We start from the raw sequence: 17239 nt of genomic DNA on the forward strand, positions 1-17239 counted from the left end.
CTTCGGATGGATGCATGAAGATCAGTTCAATCCAGGCAGCGCTTGCATGTTGATGGAAGACATTCTGTCCAGCCTTGGGATAGTCAGCTGCAAGTCAACATCAAGGGCTATCACAACAGGTCCATAATTGAGTTCAAAATGTTCCACTCATGCAATGTGAATGCCTAGAAGCCTGATTCTTTCACTTTCCACAATCTTACCGAACAAAGTATTGTAGTCCGGTTGATTAGACGGACTTAGTAGGGTTGGCCTCAATCCCCTGAAAGGATTGATATTGCTCTCATGCCATCGGTTACTTTGATGTAGACCTTTCTGGGACTATTAGATACAACATAATGTGATCTACTTACAGTGCAAATGTGTGCACGATTCATTCATGCTCAAGCCCCATACACCCTCTTTTCCTTGATGACAAGACCAAGTGTTCATACCTAAAGCAGATCGAAGATGGTACCATAGGAGCGTGGGTGGATTTCACTTGTAGTTGTTTACTACAAAACATCCCCTAGCGGATTTGGACAGTCAATTTTTTCATTTCGTTCTGAGAAGGATCTCCCTGACTTCTCATGTGGTCAGTCACTAGTCGTAGCCAACAGTTTTCTCTTTCTTAAATGCTTCTCTGTAGTTTTTGTGGCTTAAATACCCTCAGGAATGAGGAACCAAACACTGCATTATGGCATTTGTAAACTGCTTACTATCATCACGTGTGGTACTGAAGTGCTCGTTCATACGAACGGCATGCTGACCTCGTGGGCGGGTGGGCATGTGTTTGGAAGTATGTTTGTCTTTGGTCTTGGCTTAAGTGAGAAATGTTTCCATATTGTGCGTAATGATGACCGGGGCCCATTGATACATCACCGTTGCGCTGCACTCTGAATGACTCAGCACTATACCACCAGGCGCCTGGCCTCCTACCACCAGTGGGTTGGTTTAGTTCTGACTCTCTGGCCAGTCTAGTACGGCCTCCCTAAGTCCGGGGTGCCGCCTGGTACTTCTGGTTTCCAATCATGAGCTAGGTGGTCTGAGGTGCTGCTCTGCAGGATTGCTACCATCAGTCTATAAAATGTAATATTGGGAGCTGTGTGCATTAGCATAGCATGGATACCATGGACCCTGGTGCAAGCAAGGAAAGTGACTCCTTTGACTACTGTAAGGGTGGCAAACTGCAGCATTTATCAGGGGCAGTGGGCCCTGGTGCCACTGCACCTGCTACACCAATGATAGCTACGGTTCTGGCAGCTACAGTTTAAGGGGGCCCATTATCACTGCGCTGTCCTGGTAATCTCCCGCTGCTCACAGTGTTTTGGGCTGAGTTCCACATATTTTCTTCTATTTAACCTGGTTACCTGGCATTTCTCATGCTTCCAGCACCTTCCGGTTGGAAAACACCAAACCTGTGTGTTCCCACAGGATTTGTAATCCATGAGGCCAGTAAATCCTCACCATGTATGCCAGCTAGCCAACGGTGCTTCTGATTTTCACGTAGGACTTCCTAGACGATGCCCAGACCACTGTGTTATTTGACCCCTCCGCCAAGGCCTTAGTGGGCTTTGATCCAAAGTAAGTGCTGAGGAGCCGTTGAATATTTATGTCTTGATTTAAAAAAAAACTGTTGTTAAAAGAAGCCTCAAATTCACTCTTGAAGTGTTATGCTTAACCTTGGCGTAAAATTCTAGCTTTTTAGGAGTTCTCCAAGAATTCCTGAAGTATGTCCAACACTTACTCATCCACTGGAATACCTGTATGTGTAATCATTCATGCACATATTCAGAACACACATTTCCAGATGCTGACATGTGACTGCAAGTGCATCCTTTTTTTTTTTAACGCTAATGTGGCTCAACGAGGCCGGAATCACTGCGCCAAATTTACAAAGTTTCGCATGCATCCACTTTGTAACCCTTTGTGCTACAATATGCCTGCGCCAGGCAAAATGTATGCAGAGGGGGCGTTCCCCCGTTAGGGCCAAAAATATGGCATAAGAGATTTCTTTGCGTCATTTTTTTCAGCACTTTTAATGCCTTCTCAGAGCAGGCGTTAAAAGGAGGCACACCATCGTTCACAATGGGCCTCAGTGGGCTTTGCAGGATTAGCGTCAACATTTTTTTACGCTAATCCTGCAAAGCTCCGAACTAGCGCAAAAAATGTTGACGCTAGCCCCCTAACTACCGCCATGGTGCGCCGTATCTTAGATAGGGTGCACACATGGTGGCGTTAGGGGGCGCTAAGGGGCGTAAGAAAAGTGGCAGTGCGCTGGCCCTTAGTGCTTTCAGTCGGTGAACTTGATCCTTTTACTCTGGCTTTGTTCTGTTAACTTTGGCGTTTCTCTAATCCTGTTTGTTTTCCCGCTAGGACTGCTTGGTACCAAGACGGTATCATACAACAGAGCGTAAATGGAACGATGGAGGAGGTTCCCTGCGTTAATTATCCGCATGTTAATGGCAGCGTTTTCTGCTATAAGGCAAACCGTAAGTCCGTTTTTTTATGCTGGTCTTTATTTGTTTTGGTTGTTATTTCTTTATACTTCTTTTACTCTCTTCATCTGAGTTTATTGCTCTTGCTTTCCTCCCTTCAGTCTGCTCGTCACACGATCTCAAGTTCTTTATTTCCTACTTATATTTCCTTTCCTTTTTTTTTCTCCTATCCCTTCTCTCTCTTTTTCAAATTTTTTTTTTTTCTGGTCCCTTTATTTTTTAGTTTCACTGTGTGTTTATTTCCCATGTACTCTTCATCTCTCTATTCTGCAGTGTTTCTATTTCTCCAAACTCGTGCTTCTAAAACTTTCTCTTTCCTTTTTCTCTGCTGTTAAGTTTATTTAGTTTGCCTCATTTATAACTCTCCACCGTCTTACGTTTTTTCTCTTATTCTTGGTTTTTCTCTTTCCTTTTTGTCTTTCTCGTAATCCTTTTTTCTTTTTCATTTTGTCTTCCTATTTTCTTTCTCTTTCTTTTTTACGTGTTGGTATTATTTTCTTTTCCCTTTATTTGTCTAACAAACTATTTCTCTGCGCACGCATGCGTGCACGCACATCTATTAGCTTAATAAGGCTGGAAGTTTTTAAAACAGTCTAACCCTATATTTAAGAATAAGCTTGTTCTGCAGTCAATTAAGGGCCTTAATTCACCTTGTGTGCGAAAGGTGCCACCTTGTGGCCAGATTTGGAAAACATGCTGTAATAAACCAGCAGGATTATGAATAGGGCTCCCGGTTTTATGGTATTTAATTTTGACGTTTCCGTCGGTAATTATCTCTATTTACTTTTTGCAAATTTTATCTGCATTTATCCATATTTATTTTGGGTTTGTGAAAAAAGAAGCTGAAACTGGTATATTTTCACATTTATTTAACTGATAAATATGCACTTTTCCTTGAATGCCTGCCTGGTTTCAGTGATATAAACACCTGCAGAAGATAGATCAATGCACTTACGTGAAATTATGCAACTTTTAGTATAAACCATGTGCAATATCTACAGCTATTTAAACCTCTTTATTAAAGTTCCTTTCTTTTTCAACCCCCTTAGCTAGCAATCCACACTGCTGATGGCCTGGCACTCATGGCAGAGAGTATTTAGAATCACTCAAAAAGCAACCAAATTTAAGTTTTCATCCACATTTAAAAATAAATACAGACAAGAATATAAATGGTTCTCTGTATTTATCTGTAAAAATCTGTAAAAACGGAAAACAGGGAGCCTTAATTATGAATAACTGTAAAGTCGCTGTAGGTGTGGACGTTATGTCATTATTGAGGTCTACAAAAGTAGTGTTTTCTGCACTGGTGAGAAACATTTGTTTCAAATTCATGGAACCGGTACACTCTATTCTTTACCTGTAGAAAAACATGCTAAAAGGGAGCGAGGAGCAGTTTAGGCTAAAATGGAGAAGGGCAAAAATATTTTAGTGATGCCTTTATTACACGAAAGAAAACAAAACAGTGATAGGTGTATTGATTGAAATAATTTCAGAGACTGGTAATTTCTCAGAACCAAAATCTAGTCCTTCGTTTTCCCCTCCATGCCATTTAAGACAAGACACACCATATGCCTGGTGTGTTATGCATTACTCGGGGGCACAGGGACGCAAGGCGCGGCTGCCGAAATGATTACACCATCACTTTAGTTAGTGTTTCTTATCTCGCCCTCTGACACCCCCTCATGGTCTTAGGCTCTTTTTATTAACCCCCTACCTCGCGTCATGGCCAGTGCCATTACGCCATGGCGTGATGGGGGTGTGACTTTTCCACCCCTCTCACATGCTTGGAACATGGACTATCACCAATGTCCCAAACACAACATGGTGCTCATCCAATAAGAATAATCTTGCCATCCAGGTCACCTCTGAATAGGAACATAAGCAATTCTGGTCAATTCCAGTCTGGTTTCACCCTATCTGGGCTCAACAGTAGGGTGCAGCGTGGGTTCTATTGCATAGTGAGTACGGGACCCGTGTTGAGGGCATGAGTGACTATGCATCTGACTGTTCAGAGTAGCCATTTGAAGATCTTACGTAGCATTTGTAGGATGGAAAACCAGAGGTGGTGATGCATTTACCTGAGATACCATGGTGAGTTTATTGTCCAGGATGAATCCTAGGTTCTGGCTTCTTTCTATGAGATCAGCGTGGGTCCTAATTCCTCTGGCCACCTTAGGAGTCCCAGGGTGAGCTCTTGTTTCCGAAGAGCACACTTCCATTTTGTGTGTTTTGAACTTCAGGCAGTTCTGTTTCATGCAGTTTGCCATGCTGGTCATGCAGTTAATTGAGTTGTTTCTGGTGGTGTTGGGATTGTCTGTCAGGGAAAGCATGAGCTTTGTGTCATTAGTGTAGGAAATAATGTAGATTCCATGGACTCTGATGATGCCTGAGAGGGGTGCCATGTAGATATTGAAGAGTGTTGGACTGAGAGATGATCCTTGTGGGACTCTGCAGATGAGTTTCTTAGGTTTTGAGGTGTATGTTGCCTGTGAGGAAGGAGGCTATCCACTTTAGAGTTGGTCCTTGAATTCCGATGTGGTGTAGCCTTGACACTAGGGTGTAGTGAGCAATGGTGTTGAAAGCTGCAGAGAGATCAAGCTGCATGAGAGCTGTGGTGTCTTTGTGGTCGCGGATGGTCCGGATGTCATTTGTGGCTGCAAGAGCGCAGTTTCTGTACTATGATTGCTGTGGAACCCTGATTGCATGCTATCTGGTAGTTGGTGATGTTCTAGGTGTCTGGAGATTTGTTTGTTGATCACCTTATCCATGACTTTGGTGGGAAAACGTACTAGTGGGGTGGGTCAGAGTTGCTGACTTCACTCGGATCATCTGATGGCTCTTTCAGGAGGACGTTGACTTCGCATGCTTCCACTTGACCTGGAAGGTTGCACATTTGATGGCTGTGTTGATGATTGACGTAAGCGCGGATCCGATCGTGGATCCTCCGAAGTTTTAGCTGTGGGTGGGACACGTGTCTGTGGGGGCTCCTGAGTGGATGGATTTCATGATTGTGGCAGTGTCATCACTGGTGAGTGGTGTCCAATCAGTTAGAGGATTGTCATCACTAATACTCTATTAAAAGGTAATACAGGCATTTTGACTCAGTGACCACCTAGCCTGATGTATAAAAATCTATCTGAGGATGCAACACCCAAACCTTGTGAGGTACACAAGGCCCTTTTGGAGGCTATAACACATGACCCTCATCTAGACTTCATCTGAGTTAGGATGCCCCACCCCAACCCACCCTTACGATGTACATGAGATTGCATATGGAACCTCCTTTGATGTACTTAAGGCTCGGTTTTAGTCTGCTCCATTCTACCTTCATAGTATATATGAAACTCGATCTGTGACCACAACACCCAGTCCTCCCAATGCAACCACCCATTTGTTGAGCACTCCACCTGTGACTACGACACTCCACCCCATTGTTCAGGTTCACCTCACATCAAGCTGAGGATGCAACAGCTCACTGTAATGTCAGATCTTGGGGATATCCAGATCAGATTAAATTACAAACAGTGAATCTAAATGGAAATCATTTGTGTAGCTGTAGTTATCTTCTAAATGTGGCACAGATACTGCCCTGGTCCAAGAATTTTGGTTTCTTCACCCTGTGAATATTGAGAGGAGACTTTTCTTAGTGATCGTTTGACACGACCTGTTAAGGTCATTTTGTCAGAAAGGTAGAAAAAGCTGATTCGGTGAGTGTAAGAATAAGTGAGTGAATGAGAATATGGGTTTGCGTTACAATTTTATGTACATTTGAATTGCTATTTATTTAATTTTTTTTATAAAGAGTTAAATAACATTTCATCAGATGTCTAAAACCACATACGATTGGAAGTCGATTTGATAGAATCCGTTCGTAACTGGTCAAAAGGAATTTTCACCAGATTTTTTGATATGTGTTCTTTTAATGCAAACTATTTCAAATCATGCAGATAATTAAGTTAACAAGGTGTTTGGAGAAGGAAATTTAAGAGGGGTAGTTCATTTCTCTTCAGGGTAGAACGACTATTACAATGCTGCCACAAGACTGGCTCGAAAGCACTAACTAAATGTTTCATTATCCTTTTTATTTCAACAGTTGCAGATGCAGTTTGTGCAGACACCAGTAAGTCCTGTTTCATCTTGTACATGTAATTGCACACTTCAATTCCTGCACAAAATTGAAGTTGAATTAATCATATTTTTACTGTTGTTCTCAGCTTGGAAAAAGATTGCAATGGGATGTATTTTAGCATCCATATTTGCCATATTGCTGATAGCGGCGGTGTGTATGCGAGGGTAAGTTATCAGTATAATAATAAGATGCCTTTTTTTTGGCCAACAACATATATATGTTTTCTTTCCATATTCTTTTATCTTTTTTCTATTTTCCCATTTTTTTGTATTTCATGCTGTAATTTGCAATAACCTCTACACTGGTTCCTGTAGAAAGCTGTCTCTTTCTATGATATATCAAAAAGAGATATATCATGTAAAGAGCCCAGGGGTTCCCTTGCTGAAGGATAGGGGCTTACTCTAGCAATTCCATGGTTCTGTTTTAGGGGGTAGTCTGGTCGAGAAGCCTTAGGCTTAACAGAGAGGAGTGTTAGACATTTGCAAGTACACACACAGTCAATAGATGAGACATGACTCAATCAGAAGATCCACACCAATTTACAAAAATAAGAAGTATCTTTGTATATGTTTAGACACCAGAATCAATACAACCAGGTAAGTACGTTTTGTAAGAGAAATACTTTTAGGTTTCAAGAGTCAACACAGTGCATTTTTCAGACACAGCAATGTTATTCCATGGAGGAAAACAAGTACTGCAAGCAGGCATAGTACAGTGACTTACAGGACCGACCTCCTGACTAAAGGTACGTATTGGGCAAGGGTCAAGACCACAACAACAGGACACACTGGACGGCACTGGGGCGGCTGGGTGTAGTACGGGGTTGGGTGCCCAATGTTAGTCAATGAGGATCGCCTGGCTGAAAAGAGGATGCAGGCTTGGACTGGGAGTCCTGTTGAGGTGAACCAGCAACTGGTTTCAAATCTTGAGATGCTCGGGGATGTGGGGACACCCTAGGTCTTCTTCTCCAAGGGCCAGAGGAAATGGGTCTAGACATGTCTTGAGGTGTCGGGTTTTCTCCACCTGGAGTACTCTCGGTTGAGCAGAGGGCGCAGGCGGCGTTGGTGAGTCCACAGTGGGCCGGGGACACACTGGCACCATTGGCCCACTTCAACTTGGGCTAGGCATCACAGCTGCAGTGGTGCTTTAAGGTGTCAGGTTTTCAATGGTCCGGAGTCCTCACAGTTCTCTTGGGGTGACTGCAATATACAAGGAAGCAGCTCCACGGCTCCACTGGAGTTCGTGGATCTTTGTTGAATGCAGGCAGTGTTCCCAGGCTTGTGGAGGCACATCAGCTTGCAGGGCGAGACAGTTTTGGCGCAATTCGATTGGAGCAGCAGACAGGTCAGCAGGGCTGGGTCCAAGTCAGGTGCTTCCTCCTTTGTCTTTGTTTTTGCAGCTCATTGTGTCCTTCTTCTTTGTAGGTCAGCAGGAATCTGATTTCCTGGTGCCAGTGGCTCCTCTAAATACTGAATTTAGTGGTGTTAAGGGATTGTAGGGTAGTAGCCAATGTGCTACTTACCCCTGCGGTCACTTCACCCCCTATATGACCACTTCCTGTGGGAAGTGGGCATAACCCAGTCCCAGAGTTCCTAGTTCTGCCATCACCAAGATGGCAGACTTTCAAAAGTTGTGTCCACATCCGGCAGCTCACCTTAGGGTTGGGACTGACCTGAGAGGTGGGCACACCTTTCTGACTACTGATTTTCCCACCTGTCCAGGTGCCAAGTGGACCCTGGAGCAGGGGGTTGGCATCCTCTCCTTTGAGGGTAGCCAGATCCGCATATCAAAGGTGGTGGGCTTCTTTTGAGCCCCCTGCTTTGGAATGAAGATTTGCAGGTCATCCTGTTGGGAGGGGTGTGTTAACGCCCTTGCCAGAGCAGGCTTTGTTCCGGTCTGGCCGAGAGCAGAGAATCACACCCTTTTGGGACAGGTCTATGTCTGATGGTGGCAGGCTTGCTAGAACTAGTCAGCCAGCACACAGGCAGATGGTAGATTTTCAGGGGACACCTGTAAGGTGCCCTCTGGTGCATGTATTAATAAATCCATCACTGGAATCAATTAAGGTTTATTAATATGAGACGTTTGACACCAAACATCCCTAGTTTTCAGTGAAGCCATCATGTAGCTGGGGAACTTGAACTGACCATTGTCCAGCACATGTACTTAAAGTGGCTTCCCTGTTCACTCACTAGGTCTAAGAATCACTTCTAGTCATGACATTACTAGACTTAAGTCCTGCCTCGCACCTCCCAAATCTGGATTTCCAGAACTATTTATCTTACTTTTGCAGGTTCTTTTTCATCCCTCCTTTTCCTGTCTTTCACCTCCTCCTGACGCCCTTCTCCACCTTTCTCTCTCTTGTTCTTTGTCAAAGTTTGATGATTGATAATACGTTCTGGGTTCCTGTCTCCATCACCTGCAAACACCAGCACAAATTAAGGAATGAACATAGTAATACAGATGAATGCACCTCTATTGTACGTGCACCAGCCGAGTTAATTTGGGTATTGCCATCACGCATGCATGTCATGTCACATTAGTGGTGCAAAGCCTAGGTAACCACGCTAAGCCTTGACTTGCAATCTCTATGCTAATAAGAGAGTTTCGCATGAGACATCTCCTTAGTGTCTAGTTCCTGTGAGAGCAGGAAGGCATCACCCCTCCTGCAGGAACCAGCAAAGAAATTGTGGCTGGCACTCATCGGGCACGAAAACTGGTTGCAAGGTGTCATTTACGACTCGCCACAGGTTTCAACTGCAAACCCTATGCTGTTTCTGTGACTCCAACATGTGCCTGCAATAGGCTTCTGAAGGATTCCAAGGGCAATAATTAGTTTTACACCTTATCATTACATATTTTTATCCACTTCCTCTGATTTCATCAGGATCAAAAGTTGGTGGTACTTTTAATGTCATCAAAGTAAAATATTATGTGATGCACTTTTCTGCTCCAGCTTCGGAGGCCAGAGGGCTGCCACTGTGATTTGTGAAATGAGACAACTTTGTTCACCAACAGAAAGTGACTCAAACCTTAAGACTTCTCACCTAAATCCTGCCAATATTAATTGATTTCTAAAGATTGTGGTCTTCCAATGCAGATCTTGTTTCTCCAGGTGAACTGTTGCGTGGAAATCCAATTGCTTGGGAAAAAGACACAATTACCAGCTGTTCAGAGCCTGCTGGGGGGTCGGTGCGGGGAACGAGATGGGGTGGGAGGCTTTAGTGGGCACTAGAGCCTATGAGCTGGCAGGGGGAGGGTGGTGACAAGCAGCGCTCGTGCCATACAATAGGGGGTCAGGAGCAGAGGCCAGAGGTTGGCACCGGGCTGCACTTACAGCTCAACCATCATGTGATTTTTACCAGAAGACCTTCTGGCTGGTAAATTTGGGCTCAGTGTCCCTGCACACAGCCAATTTGAGTGTTTAAACACTGGACCATTTATAGTTTATAATCCGGCGCAGTGGTACCCATCCTGAAGATATCCACCCGCCCCCACCCCCACAAATTATAGTCAAGGCCATTGTCTCTTTGAACTATGGTAGCTTCACTATTACCCATCTCAAGACATGAGGTCTGTGATGCTTGGAATCACTAGTCCTCTATGGTCCAAAGTTCCAACTCTCGGGTCATAGAGGTCTCTGGATCACATCCACTATACGACCAGGTTAGAGGTTCTGCACTCGCTGAACATTTGTGCCTGAGGAACCCAAGTTCAGTTTCCTGTGGATCCATCACTCTCCAGTCACTGAATAGAATATTGTTGGATGACAGCAATGGGACCTGTTCGCAAAGGTAAATGTGGTTGTAAAGAGGCATTTATGACTAAATGTACCTCTTTTAAGCATGCCAGAAATTCCCAAAGTGATTCTTGGTAGGTGTAAATCCATTTGTGGGGGGAAGATGAGTGCAAAGAATGCAGAGATGTCTGCAGCCATAAATTACACATAAGTTCGTAAATTTACTGCTGCCTGCTGCTGGTATAACAGGCCTTTCATGATCGGAAGGATAATGGACTATCACAGATTTGTCGTAGGTGTTGGTGAAGACCTTTTTCAATGGGGAAAAATATTTCCCCAATGGAGGAAAAAATTGCATTTGTATATTATTTTTTTTGTGAAGAGATCTAGGTACAGTGGGGCTAGAAACACCAATGGAAAGCTACGTTACATTTTCCAGGAGTATAATTGGAAAACTGCACCAGGTGCAGGTCTCAAACCATAGTCCTGGGAAAGTTTGTGAATAGAAAAACGTAAGGAAATTCATCCAGGCAGAAATCTTTACATGTACTTTTTTCTGCTTCATACATCAAGATCAAACCTAGTGACTCAATGTGTTTGTGGCGGTGCGTGGGATTGGACCACACTCCACATAATTGAAAATGAGGAATTGTGTTTGAGCCAGTAACTCAAAAGTTTGGATCCAGGTTTCATAACACTCTCCCCCTCCCATATCATCTCATCCTACCCTTTGGCATGACTCTGTTAGCTATCTTTTTCTAGATACTAGTGAGGCGCAAAGTGAAGGGACCCGCATGCAACATGTTTACAAGCCTCCAGAGAGTCCTGCTTCCCATAGCACAACTGCACATCTACGAGGAGCCAGCCACAAAGCACCCCCAGTTTAAAGTTGTTCTGCTTTGCTACCAGAGTCTGGGTGATTTGTGCCCTGCTTCCACTGTTTGATGCCCAATGGTGGAAATGCCAAGTTGGGCCCAAGTGTGTGAGATGTTTCTCTGTTTCGAAATGATTCTCACTCTGTAACTATATAGCTTATTCGTGTTTGGACAAAATATCAGGTCCAAAATATTGTGTGGAACAAATATGGGGCCTGATTCTAACTTTGGAGGACGGTGTTAAACCGTCCCAAAAGTGGAGGATATACCACCTACGGTATTACGAGTTCCATAGGATATAATGGACTTGTAATACGGTAGGTGGTATATCCGCCACTTTTGGGACGGTTTAACACCGTCCTCCAAAGTTAGAATCAGGCCCATTGTGTCAAAAATATCGAAGACAAGAATATTGTCAAGGTAAGTTTCTATCGGTATGCAAAGTTTTACTGTACTTACCAGATATACACACTGTGATATATATATATGCATATATAGAGATGTATATATATATATATATGTATCTTCACGGTACGTAGAAGTGGAGTTAAGCATAGTAAATTTATACTTACCTATTTTCACTTACCTTTTCGAAAGTTTGATCCTCTATTTTTAACAAAATATTTATGTCCTCGATATTCTGTCAGTGATCTGCATATTCTCTTCTCTATCACGATATATTTAGGTCAATATTTACACAGAAGTAGTACAGCAAGGTGCTGCATCAAAATTGGCAATGCTGCGCTGCGTCACTTCTGAAACTCAGGGATGCGCCGTATTTACACAAATACGCTGCACCCCTGTGTGTTCTAAATTCTAAATTAAGCTGCCATCAACAACGCAGGCATCCTTGCACCATAGTGCCAGGGTGCTTGCGTTGAAGGGAATGATTGTTTATGTGCAGGAAGGTGTCCCTTCCTGCACATAAACAATCTACAATAGGGATTTGTTATAGAAGTAGCAAATCGTCATAATTGAATGATTGTTTATGTGTGTTGCAGAAGGCAACACACATAGAAAAAGCAAAAACGGCGAGAAATAAAGTAGTTTCTCCTCAATGCACATTTTTGGCGCTGCCTCATATTTACAAATTCTTGTACATCTGGGGCAGCGTCAAAAGCAATGGGTGTTGCAGTCAAACGCCCACAGCAACACCCATTGCACGCACCTCTGCTGCAGAAAACTGCATCGGAGCGGCCCATATTTACAAGGCGGCGTTAAGCCACAAAAAGTGGCTTAGCGCCTCCTTGTAAATGTGGCACAGTGCTCAGCTCCACCGGGGTGTCACAAAAAATGACGCTCCGGTGGTGCAAGGGGCTTGTAAGTATGCCCCTTAGTTTAGAATGCCTCTGTTTGTCATTCCTCCCTCTTCTGATGCTGCAAAGCTTTAATTTCTTCTACTGTAGTCTGCAAAGAGTTCTGCTGCCACCAGGGCAGATCTAGGCTCATACAGTAATCAATTCATTAACTATTTCAGTGTCTTGTACCTTTCCTGGAAGAGAACTAAAGTGATACTTTGTCTATCATACTGGTTTCCTCTCATCTTCTTTTTTCTCTCTCCTCTCATGTTTCTCCCCAGGAACCAATTCATTTGTTGCCTCGATAAACCCCACCTGGTGTCTGTAGGCAACTCGATCGAGGTTCGCAGAGTCGCACCCCGGGAGCCCACGTGGAACACTACGGGCATTTACACGTCAGTGAAAGATGTGCTTGACCCTGCATATAACACTTACTTGAATGTCATTCCTGAACCCCGGCTGCCTGCCATCCGGCCAGAGATGCTCATCTACCGAAGCCACCCATCCTTTGTTATGCCGCGTCCTGACGGGCCTGCCACCCTGCATGGCCAAAGCCGCGTCTATGACAATCTGGGTTACGATGCATCTGACGATCAATGAGAAATAATGCCATTTCTAAATCTGTATTATCTAGGTATGTTCTTAAGGACAATAACGTTTTACTAAATCTAAGAGCAAGCAAGTCCTTGCAAAAACATTTCAGGGTGGTCCTCTGGAGGCTTTAGCGACTCCTGAGACTCATGACTTGAAAGTGGAGTTCTGGGCCTGCAAAGATTGGGTGGTGTCATCACTAGGTGCCTGGAAATACTTGCTGCAGGGAGCGCCTGCCTTCCAGATCTCCTCTATGGACAAAGATGACGGCGAGCCACCGAAATGCCCTTGGTCCTTTCAGCAGATGGCTTCCAAGACTTCAGGTCAGCGCCCTTCACCGCGCACAGCGCAGTGGTCCTGCAGAGTCTGTGATAGGAGAAGGTTTGGGGATGAGGCTCATCTAAATGTATCCTTCCTCTTTTTGGTGGGAAGAAAAGAGTGCTAGTCTAAATGTGTTCTTTCGTGATTTTTTACATGGTTATAATGTGTATATAAGTAAAAGTGTGAAGTACATTATTTTGGTGAGAGTTTTAGTGCTGTGATCCTTTCCTTTCACCTTGTTTCAAAAGAGAGAGAGAGAGAGAGAGTTTTTGTTTTTGCAGATTGAAAGCTTGCCATTGAAAAGCTAGCTGTGCCTAAGTGGGGGGGGGGGCTGCAAAGTGCCTGGAGGGTGGCCCTCCACTCAGGACCCTGTCAAGGGCCTGCCGCTCGTGCACAGTGCACTGTGCTGAGGGTTCCCCATGGAGCTTGGAGCCCCCCCTGGCTCCGCGGGGATGCGGAAGCCTTTGTTACGCCACTGAGCTGTGCAAGTGCTCTCCCATAGATGCACCTGACAAATATATATATATACATACATTTTGGGTCACAACTTCCAAATCACTGAGGCCAGGCATGGTGGCATTTGCACTGGCATGTTCGGGATACAGGAGTGTAGGACCTGTGGCTCTGCCCCATCTCTTAGGACACCAACCTGCAGAGGCGTGGCCTGCTAAGGAACACCTGCAGCGATGACGCAAGGGAAGACATCTTGCAGCCTCCCTACCTCCAGCAGCAATCTCACAGCAGGATGTGCATTTCATTATAAAAAGGCAATTTAGAAGTGCATTCCATGACTAAAGGCGTAGTGCGTGCTGAAGACACAGTAACTATGGCGGAGCTAGCTGGAAAGGAAATGCAATGACCTGGTTAACAGTTGTATTAACTTATGATAGAGCGTTCCGTCCTAATAAATTACGTGTATTTGGACGCTCTTGGGTCGATGAATCTTTTGACCAAGTGGGGCTCTCTTCACCCGAGATTAGTCAATTTAATCAAACAATAATCAATAACGAACATAAGCAATGCCCTGATCAACATAACACTTCACAATTAATCCAGAAAACATTTCGGCGAACCATGACCTTTCGGCCATGAATAACCACACCAGTTTATTCAAAGTTAATGAATTTATTTCCCTATATTAACAAAGCTAGCACGATATAAATGTGTCTCAACACCAAATGATATATGTAAATGAACATTAATAGCTGTCCATAACGGCGAAAAAGATGCAATCTATGCAGCATTTGAATAACAATGCATTCGATAATAGCAACGCACACCACTAAAACTATAATCTGTAATGGGCTAATTGCATACATTAGTCAGCATAACAAGGTCTCAAATTGCATCGTGCAACAAATGAATCCTCATCTAACCTCAAATTAGCATCTGCACGTGGGACTTCATGCAAAAACAATTTAGCAACATTAATTTGGAAAACTCCTAACTAGGGCTCCTATCAAAAATCAGCAGTTGGTTACCTAAAAGAAACACAATGCAATTGTACAATTTCCTTTCATATTTACCAAATTCAATCAGCATTCAAGGAAGTCTTCGTCTCACAGGTACCGGTTTCGATCAGCATGGGACGGGGGCAAAGGGGCAGGGTGGACGGGGCAATCGCCTCACAGCGGCAAGATAAAAGGACAAAACTACTACTTCATGCAAAGGGACGAATCAAAGTTAAAGTCTCTAGGGCGAGAATTACTTAAAGTCTCTTTCTCTCGATTAGAGAAAGCATCAAAGTCTCATTCAAAATGGCGTCGAACATCAATTGGCATCGTAGACGATGGCAAAATGACGAGGTCGGCAAGATGGGCCATAATGGCCGCAATGGGCAATAATGTCCGATGGGTAAAGTCTAATGTCTGCTGGGTAATGTCCGTAATGGCTAATGTCTAATGGCTGCTTTCTTCTTGTGCACCAGGTTTAAATAAACAACAGTTCAAATCCAGTAGGGTCTTCCATTGGAGGGTTCATAGGTTGGCTTCAAATTGTCCAATCAAAAACAACAATTCACAAGCTTCTACCTAAGCATACATTATCCTTGGAGTCGGGAACGTAAGTTGCAACATATTTTACCAATTAACTCACTTTCAGAGCTTCCATTGTCTGCACCTGCAGATTGACCTTGGAGCAAAGAAGAAGATGCCAGGCTTGCACGAAACCTTAAAGATAAGCATGTGAACCGATCTCACTGGAAAAGTACAGCTTCAAGCCAGAATACACGTTTTATTAGCACATTTGAAAAACACGAGCATCTAAACCGTGAGACAAGGCAACTAGGCCAAAGCCTCCACTAAAGTTATGCTAAGTTAAAACATTTCAAACAAGCAAATCATAGCACACGTTTACGGTTATGTCAGATTAGTACAATTCTAATACATCACGTTATATAAAGCACGCTTATAAATGTTGGCGAACTACTCTGAGGGCACATTTGTCCCCGTACAATCTATATTAGTTCGGTTAAAGTCACACTTGATTATTGCGGCACTACGTTTATGCGCTAATAAATGTAAAACCTTCGTTTCTGCGTCATCAATCCCTCCTCTGATGACTACTTGTCATCACAGAAAACTATTCCCACAAATTTTATTCCATTAAAATTCTGTCAGTTCTCTTTGCCTTTTAGTTCCCCTTGTTCTTGCCTTGTATTCTTCTGCCATTCTTTTCACCATTTTCTCTTCCTTCCTTCTCTTAATTCTTGCCATGATCATTAGTATTCCCCTCTTTATTCCCCAAATCCCAAAGATGCAAATTAGTACTATTAGTATTCCCTGTATTATTTTTAGTAATATTCCATTCCAAATGCCACCAAGCCAATTTCCCACTGAAGCAACTCCCTTTCCAACCTTCTCCCAAACTCCTGGTTCTTTCAATTCCTTCAAGTCTGCACTCTCTTTTGTTAGATTTGCAAGCATTGTTTTAATCTTCACACTGTTGTCTGGTATATAGGTGCAACAGTGACGCGCACCAAGCATTTTGCAAACGCCGCCATCCTTTGCTAAAAGAATGTCTAGGGCAAGCCTATTTTGAAGAGTCATAGCTCTTTCCGCTGCAAGTTCAGCATCCATCAGGATTATAGCACCTGAAAACTTTGTCAACATGTTATCCACTATAGTAGACAACTTTCTTATTTTGATGGAATTCAACACAACTCCCAATGAAGGAATCATGGCTCCAAATATATCTCCTACCACAGCAGCTGCGGTCTCTCTTTTCTGGATATGATGAGATCCAGACGTCTTTGGAATCACCGATAGGTCATCCAGTTGATAAACCTTTGGGAACACTATACCCAAATAACATCTCCCCCACCATCCCTTTGGAAGACGATAATAGGCATTATGCCCACAAATGTAATATACACCAGGTATGACAGGATCAAGTCCGTTCAGCATGAATGTCCATTTGGCCTTAAAGATAAACGTATGTTTACATTCACTCGCTCCCACGAAAATGTTATCATAATAAGATTCACCACGATATATACAAAATTTCCCTACATGCCAAGCGTCTAAAGCTATTCTTCCTTGTGTTTTTATTGCGGCAAAAGCATAATTATCTACTGAAGTCCTCTTATTTAGCTCTTTTTCTAATTTTGCATTCATTTGTGCCCTTCTATCATCTGTGCGATCTAAAAAGCTTATTTCTACTGCTGAGAGCGAGCAGGTAAGGTTTTCCCTATGAGCGTGAGCTGTTTCAAAAGGTTGCATTGGCTCGAAAAATTCCCTCATTATTTTAGCATCCCAATCTTTAGCAATCTGGCTTAGTTGCGTTATTATAGGAACATATGCAAAGGTAACATC

At 43.4% G+C, this 17239-nt stretch overlaps 1 protein-coding gene across 1 annotated transcript in view; it reads left to right on the forward strand.

Moving 5' to 3' along the window:
- The window catches only part of LOC138283785 (uncharacterized), a 56186-nt gene extending 42564 nt beyond the window's left edge, over nt 1–13622 (forward strand). Inside the window, exons 7-10 of the mRNA XM_069221866.1 lie at nt 2353–2468; nt 6568–6594; nt 6689–6767; nt 12797–13622. Coding sequence (XP_069077967.1) covers nt 2353–2468; nt 6568–6594; nt 6689–6767; nt 12797–13115 — 541 coding nt within the window. The 3' untranslated portion in view covers nt 13116–13622. The remainder of the gene's footprint in view (nt 1–2352; nt 2469–6567; nt 6595–6688; nt 6768–12796) is intronic.
- The last annotated feature ends 3617 nt before the right edge of the window (nt 13623–17239 follow it).

Source organism: Pleurodeles waltl, chromosome 3_1 (assembly GCF_031143425.1).
Source record: "Pleurodeles waltl isolate 20211129_DDA chromosome 3_1, aPleWal1.hap1.20221129, whole genome shotgun sequence".
Classification (NCBI taxonomy): domain Eukaryota; kingdom Metazoa; phylum Chordata; class Amphibia; order Caudata; family Salamandridae; genus Pleurodeles; species Pleurodeles waltl.